Below are 13,411 nucleotides of genomic sequence, written 5' to 3' on the forward strand. Positions count from 1 at the left end.
CTTTTACCTTTTCATTTCTTCCATTTGCTTTAGCTATTCTCCGCTCAAGGGCAAGGTGCAGAGTCTCTTCTGTCATCCACTTTGGTCTTCTCTTCTTTTTACTGATCTCTTGCTTTCTTCATGGATAATGTTCTTGAATTTAGAGATCATCTAAAGAATAGATTTGATGCACTGAACACTTCAAATGGGCAGATGAGAAATGCTAGGATGTACTTCAGTGAGTGGAACAGGAGAGAAAAGGGTTGTGACAGGACATGGCCTTACATTGCATACTGCTTTGATTCATGAGGCCCAGACCAATAGTTTTGTGACGTGAGTAACCTTTGCCAGAAAGCTGTCCAGGTTATGAGGAGCCTTAGATGATGCTCAAATTCCATGACCATCCACATTTTATAGACGAGGCCATGGAGCCCTGATGACGCAGTGGTTAAGCGCTCAGTTGCTAATGAAAGGGCGTTGGTTTGACCCCACCAGCCACTAAAATTACAGCCTTAAAAACCGTATGGTGCGGTTCGACCCTATAAGGTTAGCATGAGTAGGAACTGACAGCAATGGGTGTTTGCTTTGGTTTAAGCTGAAGAGGAAAGCTCTGAGGAAGTCACCGAAGGGTAAGCAAACTGCAGGTTCCTAGAGCGACTATATGGAAAATTTTTGGTAGCCTGGAGTGTTTCCGTCAACCTGCCCGCAAGCGATTAAGGGTGCCATGGACAAGGACCAAACAGTAAACAAGTAACAAGTAACCGTCTCCCCAACTCCGTCCCCCAGCCCGGTTTAGCCGCTTGCGTACTTATTACGCATGCGTCACCTTTCCCTTTCAGGACTGACTACGGGTCTTTGCTGGGACGGAAGTTCTGAGGGGGAGGGGCCAAGCTGTTTCCAAGGTGACAGAGCCGCAGTCTCTGTGGTAGATTGAGCGGGTCTGAGCGAGTTCCCATAGGGCTGCTGGTGGATGGCTTGTCGGCGCTGTCATGGCGGGGTTGCTAAAGAAGGTGAGGCGAATGGAGGTCACTGGTGGAATTTGGGCTCTGGGGTTTGAGTCTGCCGGATAGCCCCTCTTCCAGCGCGTGGGGGGTGTAACTGGCGCGGCCTCAGCGGAGCTCCTCGGGCCCCGTTCTGCACTGCCCTCAGGGGTGACCGCCCAGTTTAGTGGCTCCGCTCCGAGAGGCAGATAAACGCTCCCAGTGAGCGAGATTGAGAGACCGGTAGCTGACTATGGGCCAGTTTTAACTTTTCCTTAGAGTGGGCCATGCGTGGAAACCTTCGTAATAACATGAATCGTGTTTTGTTTTTGAACAGACCACTGGCCTTGTGGGATTGGCTGTATGTGACAGTCCACACGAGGTATGTACTCCTTTTCTTCACTCCTGAGCTCCCAAGGAAGGCTGGAACCTAGGAACCCTCATTAGATTTCACTACGCGATGCGGATGTTTGAAGCACAGGGGCAGGTCTTGAGACAAGAGTAGAACCCACGCCGTTGATACTAGCCACTTTTCTTGCATGGCCTTTCAGAAGCCACTTTGCTTGCCGATTTTTTCCGTGGCGTTCTCATGGCTTCACTGGTCCTTCCTGAGCGACCTCCCGAGCTGACCTGTTGGGCATCTCTCCTCCGCCTCCCCATTTCTGCCCAGGTGCCCCCGATGCCAGACGCTTTCGCCCTAGCTGTGGCTCCAGGATATGCCCCCTCGTCCCGCATCACCAATTTGCTCTGTTAGTAGGTTTTTCCCGTCTAGATTCAGAAATACTTTCCATCGTAAGAAACAAAAAGCCTTCCCTTGATTCTTCTCCGCCCCCCAGTACCACACTGTTGGCTCTCCTTCCTTTTATAGATTACTCAAAAGAGTTAGCTACTTCCTCTCTCCAGTTTCTCTTTTATTCTCCCTTGAACACACTCCAGTTAGGCTTGGCCAAGGTCCCAGTGACTTCTGTGTGGCTAATCCTGTGGTCACTTCTCATTTCTCATCTATATTGACCCAGTAGCTGCATTTGACACTTTCTCCATCAAGGACTTTTTTAAAAGTGGGCTTCAGGACACTCTACTTCTGTAGTGATACTGCCTTGGCAACCCAAGGAGGGGTCTGACTCGATGGCGCATAACAACCACAACAACATACTCTTTCAACATCTCCTTTCTGTTATTACTCCTATTCTCACTTCTAAATTTTTGAATGCTCAGGACTTAGTTGTTGGATCTTTCTTTAAGTAGATTTGCTCTCTTTCGGTGACTAGACTCAATTTAATAATTCTACATACCATCTAGGAGCTCTGGTAGCATAGTGCCTAAGGCACTTGACTCCTAATCAGAAGGCTGGTGGTTCAGACCCACCAGTCACTCCTTGGAAGTAAAGTTGGACAATCAACTTCCTTAGTGATACTGCCTTGGAAACCCAAGGAGGGGTCGCTATGAGTGGGTCCGACTGGATGGCATGTAACAACAACAACATGCCATCTATACACTGATGACTCTTATATTTCCATTTCAAACACTGACCTTTCCTTTTATGAAAGGCTTGTATAGTTAACTGCTTCTTGTTGTTGTTACCCCTCCTTGGGTTTCCGAGGCAGTAAATGCTTTTACAGTATTTGCTTTTACTACCTACTGCTGTATGAGTCGGGACCGACTCAATGGCAATGAGTTTGTTTTTTTGTCTTTGTACTAAACTTGGAGGTTGCTGTCCATTAATACATGTTGCACAATTACATACTTTGTTCTCTTGCTACTTTTCTCAATTGAGTCTTCATTCCTATGGTACCAGCTCCATCATAATCACAACCATTAGCACTGAAATATGAGCATATGCAGTTCAAATTTGATCATTAAATAATCCAGGCTATGCTTATATATGTTTTTATTTCCACAGAAATTCATATAAGAAAAGTTGGGGGGAAAAAACACAGAATTTCAAGTGCCCAGTACCTCATTTGAGAAACACTGGTTTAGTAAATGATTTGATTTTACAAAAAGGTCATTAGTAACAATTTGGAATGCAGTTCTTTTACTACTTGTTATCATACTTTTGACTTATGTACAACTTCTGTAAGGTTTATAAAGAGTTTCCACATTTATACTCACATTTTCACTAAGTTGTAAAGGATGGGGGAGAGGTACAGAAATGAAGAGAGTGCAGCAAGAAAGAGTTAAATGCTTTTTGTAAAAACACATGAGTCATGGTTTTTTGCTATTGAATATTTGGTGATTAACCTATGGAAATTTTTCTGATTTGCCTTTTCAGAGACTAAGAATATTATACACAAAGATCCTTGACATTATTGAGCAAATCCCTAAAAATGCTGCATATAGAAAGTATACAGAAGAGATTACAAATGAGAAGCTGAATATGGTTAATGCAGTAAGTAGCTAACTTGCTTTTGTTCTCTTGAGTTTATGGTACTCAAGGCAATGTTGAACAGAAGAAGTTTTGATTGTTTTGTTATTGTACATTCTACACTTTGCCTCATATTTCTATTCTCCTCCCTTCCATGCTACTTCTATCCTTTTTCATTCAGCCAGTTCCTGTTTATTCAGTGCCTTCTTTATTCAGGGCCTTATTAAATACTGGAGTACAGAATAAGGTCAGGTCCTTGCCCTGAGGTAACAACATCCTGGCTGTTGCTCTTAAGTCTTTTCCTTATCAATTCCTCTCTCCTTTTGCTTCTTATCTATAGATACATCAGTCTTTAATCTCTGTTCTCTAGAATAAGGGAAAATTAAAAACTCTGTTGTATTTAAAGAAAACAGAAATAACTATTTTAGGAAGTGGGTCATCACAGAAAGAAGTGAAACAAGCTAGTTTGTCTTAACTACCAATAATTATAATTACATAGAGCATTTCACAGCTCTTAAAGACTTTACAAAGGAACACAGAATACTCTTGCTGATCAAACTATATCGAGCTGTCATTAAAATTTCACACTAGCTATCTTTTTAGGATTTTATGTAATTATCTAAAGTATTTATAAACTGTAGAAATAATTTACATACATGCATAATAATACATGCATTATTTCTATATTAACAAATGTTACAGCTGAAAGAATTAGTCTTCTCAGGTATATAGTAAAACAATGGAATCTGATTTGGAACGTTCATTCTTAGCCTGGCAATTCTGGAAGTTATTTCCAGATTAAAGTCTCTATAGGGGAAGTTCATATTTCCTTTCATTTTATGTTTTCCTTAAGAAAAATGAGTTACATATTTTTTTCCCATTACAGAGTAAGAAATTTTTCATTTCATGAAGTGAATCTCTTCAGTGCTGCTCTTTTTAAAAATTTTATTTATTTTGCTGCTGTTGAGAATATGCACAGCAAAACTTTCACCAATTTAGCAGCTTCTTTATGTATAGTTTGGTGACGTTGATTGTATCCTTTGTGCTGTGCAGATATTCTCACTTTCCTTTTCTGAGTTGTTCCTGCATTAATATAAACTCACTGCCTCCTAAGGTTCCTATGTAGTCTTTGGGATTGCTGTTGTCAATTTGATCTCAGATAGATAGATTGATCTTAAAAGAGCATAATGCTCAAGGCAGACACTCTGGTGCTGCAGTGCCTAAGGCACTTGACTGCTAACCAGAAGGCTGGCGGTTCAAACCCACCAGCTGCTCCTTGGAAGGAAGGTTGGGCAATCTACTCCTTTAGTGATACCGCCTTGGAAACCCAAGGAGGGATTGCTATGAGTCGGGTCTGACTCAATGGCACATAACAACAAGTTATGCTACTATTGTTTGATTGAAAGAAAACTTCAGGGGATATTTTTGATTTAACTTTTAAGATTATCTCAAGGCAATAGTTTCAGGGGTTCGTTAATGTTACTTTTCTTTACCTGCCTTCATTCTCAGTGACCTGTTGCCCTTTAATCATTTGTACTCTTTGCTTTCTTTTTAGCCTCTCCCATCTTATTTGTATCTTTGTTATAGCCCAAAACATATCTATCTTTGTTCTTATCTTTTAAAAAAGGAAAAAATAAAGAGTGTATCCCTACATTCTCCTTAATGCCTTTTTCTCTCTTTTCTTTCATAGCAAATAATAACCGTTATCATTACTTCTTAGGAGCTCTGGTAGCATAGTGCCTAAGGCACTTGACTGCTAACCAGAAGGCTGGCGGTTCAAACCCACCAGCCACTCCTCGGAAGGAAGATGGGGCAATCTACTTCCACTGTGATACTGCCTTGGAAACCCAAGGAGGGATCACTGTGAGTCGGGTCCGACTTGACGGTTCATAACAACAACAACAACAACATCCTCATTACTTCTTACTAGTTGTAAAATCCTTATCTGTGATCTGGGCTATTTTAGTACCCTTATAACTAGTTGGAAGAAGCCCTGATAGTACAGTGGTTAAGATGAAGTATACTGGGATTGCAAATACACCAACTAATTTTAAAACCAAACTCATTGCCATCGAGTCAATTCCGACTCAGTGACCCTGTAGGAGAGAGTAGGGTTTTTAAGGCTATAAATCTTTACAGAAGCCAACTGCCACATTTTTTTCCCATGAATGGCTGGTGAGTTTGAACCACTGACCTTTCTGTTACCAGATGAGTGCTTTACCATTGCACTATTAGGGCTCCTTTAGGCCGTACCAAGAAGGTGGTGATATGTAAGCAAAGCCTGGAAGGAAGTGAAAGAAGAAGCCAGGTAGATACCCTGAGTCAGGAACATGTAAGAAAGTGTTCTTCCTTTTATCATTCCATTTATATACCAGGACAACCACTGTGGTAATGACAGTGCCTTATTTACATACATGCATGTATATGTATGTAAAAAAAAAACCTCAGTCTACTAGAAAATAAATAGTATCATTAAGTGTGCTCGGTATTTTTTCAAAACTTTATTGAAGCATAACTTATCTAAAGAAATATGAAGAAATCATAAATAGAGCTTTATGAACTTGCATGCTAAGACACTTGCTGAGCCCCAAACTTCTCTTATTCTTTTCCAAGTCACTGCCCATCTAAGGTAACTGCTCTTGTAGCTTCTAACACTTAAACTCACTGCCATGGAGCAACCCCTCCTTGGGTTTCCAAGGCAGTATCTCTACGGAAGTAGATTGCCCAGTCTTCCTTCTGTTCTAACACTTAGACTTGTTTTACCTGTTTTCATACTTTATGTACTCTTTTGTGCTTTTTTTACCTGCTTAATATCACATTTGAGAATCTTCTGTGTTGTTGCATGTAGTTGTAGTCTCATCATTGTATAGTATTTTATTGTATCCAAAAAAAACCAAAAACTCACTGCCTTTGAGTCATTTCAACACATAGCAACCCCTCCTTGGGTTTCCGAGGCAGTATCTCTACAGAAGTAGATTGCCCAGTCTTCCTTCCCAGGGGTGGGTTTGAACTGCCAGCATTATGGTTAGCAGTCAAATGCCTTAGGCACTATGCCACCAGAGCTCCCATCGTATCCATATACCATGATTTATTGACTCATTCTGTTTTATGTGGTCATTTGAGTTGTTTGTAGTTTGTGCTTATGATGATTTGTGCTGCTGTGAACATTCTTGCATATGTCATTTGCTTAACTTACATATTTCTGGTTTACAGTTAGTGCAATTTTTAGGTCATAGGGGAGCGTTTATTTTCAGTACTAATGCTCTCAGAGGAATTGTATACAATACAGTTGACCATCGAATAACTTGGGTTTGACCTGCATGAGCTCACTTAAACGTGGATTTTTTTCACAACAGAGTCAGTCAAGGAAATCATGAGAGATTGTAGATATGCCAAAAAAGTGGGGGGTGGAGGGTTTCAAGATACGGATCTTAGAGAAATTCTAGAGCTAATAGGCACCACATCAGGGGAATGAATAGAGGTGACTTGATGGAGATGAGTACGTCCAAACCAGTGCTAGATGATGAGGAAGAAGATGTAGAAGTGCCAGAAGACAAATTGACATTAGATACCTGGCAGAAGGGTTCTGATTATTTAAGACTTCTTTTATGACATGGACTCTTCTATGATACGGGCACTGAAACTAAAGCAAATGGTGGAAGAAGGATTGGTACCACACATTTTTAGAAAAATAAAAGAGTCAGACAAACTATGCTGCATTTCCGTAAAGTTACACCAATGTGCCTGCCTCTCCTGCTTCCCCTTCCACCTCCTCCACCTGTTCCGCCTCTGCCACCCCTAAGACATCATGACCAATTCCTCTTCCTCCTCAGCCTACTCAGTGTGAAGACTGAGGAAATGAAGACCTTTATGATAATCCACTTCCACTTAATGAATAGTAAATACTCATCATGCCATATAGTTAATAAACTTACCGTTGTGCATGTGTATGTGTCTTCATGTGAAAATCTAATCACTATATGGCAAGAACTGTGTTAATCGACTATGTTATCATTAAGGCTCTGGTTAGCAGTAGGCTATTAGTTAAGTTTTAGGGGAGTCAAGCAGCAGCAGACAGGGCTGATGGCTGGAACAGGTGAGGCAGGGTGGGGGGACAGCTCCCAGGCAGCAGGGAGCAGCGGCAGATGGGCAAGCAGCGGTAGACAGGGCCAGCAGCTGGAACAGGTAAGGCAGGCGGGGGAGAGCCCTGGGCAACAGGGAGCAGCGACAGACAGGGCCGACAGGAACAGGTAGGGGGTAGCCCAGGAAGTGAGTGGAGTGGTTGGAACAGCTAAGGGAGATGAACTCATCTGTTGGTTTGTCATAATGTGGTGGCTGCATGTTGCTGTGAGGCTAGAGGCTATGCCAGTGGGGGTGCCCATGGTGGACTGGTTTAGGTGGAGCTTCCAGACTGAAACAGGCTTGAAAGAAGGAAGAGGCCATCCACTTCTCAAAGAATTGGCCAGTGAAAACCTTAGGAATAGTAGTGAAACACTGATATATTATTGGAAAATTTTATGAATAGCCCTGAAACATTGTCCAATGCAGTGCCAGAAGATGAGCCCCTCAGGTCGGAAGGCACTCGAAATATGACTGGGAAAGTACTGCGTCATCAGAATAGAGCCTACCTTAATGACATGGATAAAGTAGAGCTTTTGGGGCTTCCATTTACTGAAGTGGCACGACTCAATATGAGAAGAAATAGTTGCAAACATCCATTGATAATCGGAACATGGAATGTATGAAGTATGAATTGAGGAAAATGAGAAGTTGTCAAAAATGAAATGGAATACAAAGATTGATATCCTAGGCATTAGTGAGCTGAAATGGACAGGTTTTGGCCATTTTGAATCAGATAACCATGATTTACTATGTCGGGAATGACAAATTGAAGAGGAATGGCGTGGCATTCATCGTCACAAAGAGTGTTCCAAGATCTATGCTGAAGTACAGTTTTCTCAGTGATAGGATAATATCCATATGCCTACAAGGAAAGCCAGTTAATACTACTGCTATTCAAATTTACGTACCAACCACCAAAGCCAAGGATGAGGAAATTGATATTTACCAACTTGTACAGTCTGAAATTGACCAAACATGCAATCAGGATGTGCTAATTATTACTGGTGACTGGAATGCAAAAGTTGGAAACAAAGAAGAATGACCGGTAGTTGAAAAATTTCGCCTTGGAGATAGAAATAAATGCTGGAGATCGCATGATAGAATTTTGCAAGACCAACTACTTATTCATTACAAATACCTTTTTTCAACAACACAAACAGCGGTTATACACGTGGACTTCACCAGATGGAGTACACAGGCATCAGACTGACTACATCTGTGGCAAGAGGTGATGGAGAAGCTCACTATCTTCAGCCAAAATAAGACTAGGAGCTGATTGTGGAACAGACGATCAACTGCTCATTTGCATGTTCAAACGAGATGGATTGACACAGGGGCGTAATGATGGGCTTAGGTACAGCAGAGATCATGGGGCTGGCACAGGACAGGCAGCGTTTTGTTCTGCTGTACATGAGGTTGGTATGAGTTGGAGATGACTTGACGGCACCTGACAACAACAACAGGGGAGTCAAAAGTTATATGTGAATTTTCGACTGCACAGGGCATCAGCGTCCCTAACCCTCTTGTTGTTCAAGGGTCAACTGTACAAAGAAAAATGAAGTGCTATATAGAGATTATTTTTAAAATCTGTATTTTGGAAAGGCTGAATTAGGCGTCCTATTTCTTACCCTTTGTAAGCATGTCAGTATTAAAAGTTGTTTTAATTTTAAGATAAAAAGCAATAAAATAATGGAGAAATGAAATGGAATTGCACCACATATTTGGAGCGAACCAAATGATATTAATGATATTGATGAAAGAAAAATTACTTGTTTCAAGTGGTTTTTTAGTATGAATTTTTAAAATATGAAATTTGAACCATTGAGACATTGTGCTCCTTTGTTTAAAATTTTTTCTTTTATTTCCTGAAATTATAGGAACCAGATATTAAAAAATTAGAAGACCAACTTCAGGGTGGACAAATTGAAGAAGTAATTTTTCAGGTAAAGGAAAGAGTTGAATATATTAATACTTGGTTTCAAATGTTCATTTTATATAGAGGCATAAAACTGTTATTCCAAAAAGAAAGGGAAACTAAATTTCTTTATAGCAGCTCATCAAGTATAAGACTAACCACCTAAAGAAAAGTCTATACTTTCAGCATGCGTACTGTATTAGTTAACTATTTGGTTATCATTGATCATAGTCTGAATTTATGAGCCTTCTGTAGGAAGTTTGGAATTTGATACTCTTTGAGTTTAATTACCATGTTCTTGTTAGCCTTACCTTAGGTTCAAATTAGTAGCACAATATTAGTTTTGTTCTAATAATTTTATAGGTACAAATGATTATTTTCATTTTTAAAAGTGATATATTTCTAATACTGAAAAATGCAGATGCCTTGAGTTATAAACTTTAAATGTACCTTTAGTTTTGGTTGTTGGAGCTTTTAACTAAGTTAACATTTATTGAGGAAAGAAAAAACTTACAATTGCAAAGTAAATTTGAGAGCTTAATTTTTATTTCCCAAGTAATGGCAAATAATGATATTAAATGATAAAATTCAAGCATGATTATGAATGGAACACTGATTGGAAAAATTTTGAATATTACATGTAGAATATTTAAATCTTAAAAGTACTCTATTTGGAAATCTTTTTCTTTCCCTTCTTGCTATAGCCACTACATAAACCAAACTAAAACCAGATGCACTGGCATGGAGTTGGATCCAACTCATAGCGACCCTTCCTTTGGTTTCTGAGGTGGTATCACTATGGAAGTTGAGGAGGGGCTGGTGGGTGTGAACCACCAGTGTTCTGTTTAGCAGTCAAATGCCTTAAGCACTATGCCACCAGAGAGAGAAAAAAAGATTTTAATGATACTTAACTTGCATATTTATTCTTTCTTCTTGGTCTTAGATAAAAAACCAAACTCACTGCCCGTTGAGTTGGTCTCAACTCATAGTAACCCTTCCTTGGATTTCCAAGGTGGTATCTCTACGGAGGTATATTGCTCAGCCTTCCTGGCTAGGAGTGGCTGGTGAGTTTGAACCGCCACCCTTCTGATTAGCAGTCAAAAGCGTTAGGCACTATGCCTCCAGAGCTCTTTGGTCTTAGATGTTGTTGTTGTTATGTGCTATCAAGTCAGCCCGACTCATAGCGACCCCTCCTTGGGTTTCTGAGGCATTATCACTATGGAAGTAGATTGCCCCATCTTCCTTCCGAGGAGTTGCTGGTGGATTTGAACCACTGGCCCTCTGATTAGCAGTCCAGTGCCTAGGTACTATGCTACCAGAGCTCCCTTGGTCTTAGATAGGCTACAGAAATTGATAGCCTAGAAAAATACTGTTTTGAATATTTAACAATTGATCTTTGTAATCATCTTAGTATTTTTGTCAATATATTGTTTTATGCTAGTTAGCATAATTTATATTTTTATTAGTGGTTTAAAGTAGTCATGATTAAAATTTTCCTTTGCATTAGATTTAGATGGTTATAATATTGGGCTGGATTTGTGTTGACCCAAGGTACATGCTAAAATGAGCTATCTTGAATAAATTTTTTTTGACATCAGAATGGCCTATAATACTGGATTGGATTTGTACTGACCCAAGATACATGCTAAAATGAGCTATCTTGAATAAATTTTTGACATCAGAATACTTTCTTTTCTGTTGGCTGTTTTACACAATTGAAGAGCTGAATATGCAGCAGAATGACCTTTGTTCGGTGAAACATGGCTGACAGCCTAGAAAATAATAGGTGAATCAAATACTTAACACCTTTTTTTCATAACTTCTTGTTATAAAAGTACTTTAATGACATTTAGAACAACTTAAAAATAGAATTTTTTTTGCTAAATGAATAATAATGTGATATGATGGCACAAATAGATTTTTCAGTTTTTTACATTATTTCATTAAGATCAATACTTTGAAGTAAAAGTATTAATCAAAACATCTTTTACATGAGATGAGTCAAATTCTTAGTCCCTATTTCCAAATTAGTTTCTAAAAAGATTAACTTCTAATGAGTGCCATACTTCGTTTCAAAATACCAATTGGAACATATCCATGCTGGTAAGAATGCTAGTTTTAATTTAGTTGAGGGAAGTAATGCCTCAGTTTTAATTTTCTTTTAGTTTGCTCCCCCCATTCCTAAAAAGATTAAACTGTAAAAATGTGTTTCTTGTTTCATAAATTAAATCATTAATGTTTTTCCTCTATCCTTTGCTCTTACTATTTTTCTTCTATATTTCTTAAAACTTTTATCGTATTTGCTGCAAATGTTTTTTCAGTTTGTTCCTTTCCTTTGAACTTCATTTGCTTTTTCTATCATATATAGAGGTCTATAAAATTTTTGGTCAAATTTTGTCATATTTTCCCCCTCCAATATTATAGGCTTAGAAAGCCTTCCCTTTATAAGGGTGTGATAAATAATCAATTCTATTTTAATTTACTTTTGTTTTATACTTCTTTTCTAAAAAAATTAATTTACTTATTTTATTGTTGTTAAGAATATAAACAGAAAAACATATGCCAATTCAGCATTTTTATATGTACAGTTCAGTGAGATAGATTATATTCTTTGAGTTGTCAATCATTCTCGCCCTCCTTTTCTGAGTTGTTCTTCCCCCATTACCACAACACTACCCCCTACGTTTTTACTCTTTTTCTGTATGTTTTAAAAACGTAGTAATTTTCTTCTTAATTTCTCTTGCCTCTTATCAAAGGACAGATAAAAGGAATGATTGGGTGGTATTGGAAATTGGGGAGGTATATATATATATCACCAGTGTACATGGTATACTGATTGAAGAGAGCTACTTAATGTCTGTGGAAAAAGAAGGATATGACATTAGACAGCTTTCTATTCACGTGGACTGTTTCACTCATTTGAAGGATTGTTTTCCTGGCCTCTGTTCTTTTGCCATAGGTTGACTATGATACTAGATGTAGTGCTAAGGAAACTTGCTGCAGACCTCTTTCTATTGTCCTCTTCTTGAATGATGCCTTTATTTTGTGCCACATGGTTTCCCTTTGATCATGATGTTAGTTGATACACTAGTCTATGCAGTTAGAGTCTTAAGGTACATTAAATATTTTTTTTAAGTCACCTTTGGCATTCTTCACATTCTCATGGGCAGAAAATCAACCATTTCATTATGCATTCACATTCTCAGATATCTTTACATTTAAAACAGGTTTGTTAGGAAATACTGGATTTAAATTTGATAATTTAGTGATTTCATCCATCTTCTAAGTTGGCCAGAGTTGTTACAGGCTTTTTTGTTAAAGAAAAAATATGAAATAGCAAGGTGCCTAAAATATATTTGTTGTATATGATCAAAGGGGGAGCTCTGGTAGCATAGTGGCTAAGACACTTGCCTGCTAACCAGACGGCTGGCGGTTCAAACCCACCAGCCACTCCTCGGAAGGAAGGTTGGGCAATCCTACTTCCGTAGTGATACTGCCTCGGAAACGCAAGGAGGGGTCGCTATGAGTCGGGTTTGACTCGACGGCAAACAACAACAATGATCAAAGGGGAGCTTTTGTGGTGCAGTGGTTAAGTGCTCAGCTGCTAACCAAAAAGTTGGCAGTTTGAACCCACCAGCAACTGTGTGGGAGAAAGAGGTGACAGTTTGCTTCCGCAAAGAGTACAGCCTTGGAAGCCCTATGAGGCATTATTCTGCTTTGTTCTGTGGGTCACCTTGAGTTGGAATCAAGTCAGTGGTAATGGGTTGGTTTATACATGACTGATATTTTTAATTCTGTGGGTCTTAGCCAGTTAATTAGTTGGTCGTAAAATCAGTTTGGTGAGTTGTGACTAGCATTTTTTAAAAATGCCTTAGAAAATAGATAGTAAAGGTAAGAAAATTTTGTTGTAGTATAGTGTATGTATTTATTTATTTTTTTTAAATTGTGATTTGGGTGAAAATTTACAGAGCAAATACACTTTCCAAACAGCAGATCACATACACTTTGTCTCATGACATTGACCACAATTTAGCACAATGCAACATCTCC

The 13,411-nt window shown here is 39.1% G+C and overlaps 1 protein-coding gene across 1 annotated transcript in view; it reads left to right on the forward strand.

The window, feature by feature from the left end:
• The first annotated feature begins 968 nt into the window (after window positions 1–968).
• NDUFA5 (NADH:ubiquinone oxidoreductase subunit A5) overlaps window positions 969–13,411 on the forward strand; it is an 18,163-nt gene continuing 5,720 nt past the window's right edge. The window contains exons 1-4 of the mRNA XM_007946749.2: window positions 969–989; window positions 1,297–1,341; window positions 3,232–3,348; window positions 9,324–9,389. Coding sequence (XP_007944940.1) covers window positions 969–989; window positions 1,297–1,341; window positions 3,232–3,348; window positions 9,324–9,389 — 249 coding nt within the window. The remainder of the gene's footprint in view (window positions 990–1,296; window positions 1,342–3,231; window positions 3,349–9,323; window positions 9,390–13,411) is intronic.

The sequence above is a fragment of the Orycteropus afer genome, unplaced genomic scaffold, assembly GCF_000298275.1.
Source record: "Orycteropus afer afer isolate SDZICR_OR568_19922 unplaced genomic scaffold, OryAfe1.0 scaffold00170, whole genome shotgun sequence".
Classification (NCBI taxonomy): domain Eukaryota; kingdom Metazoa; phylum Chordata; class Mammalia; order Tubulidentata; family Orycteropodidae; genus Orycteropus; species Orycteropus afer.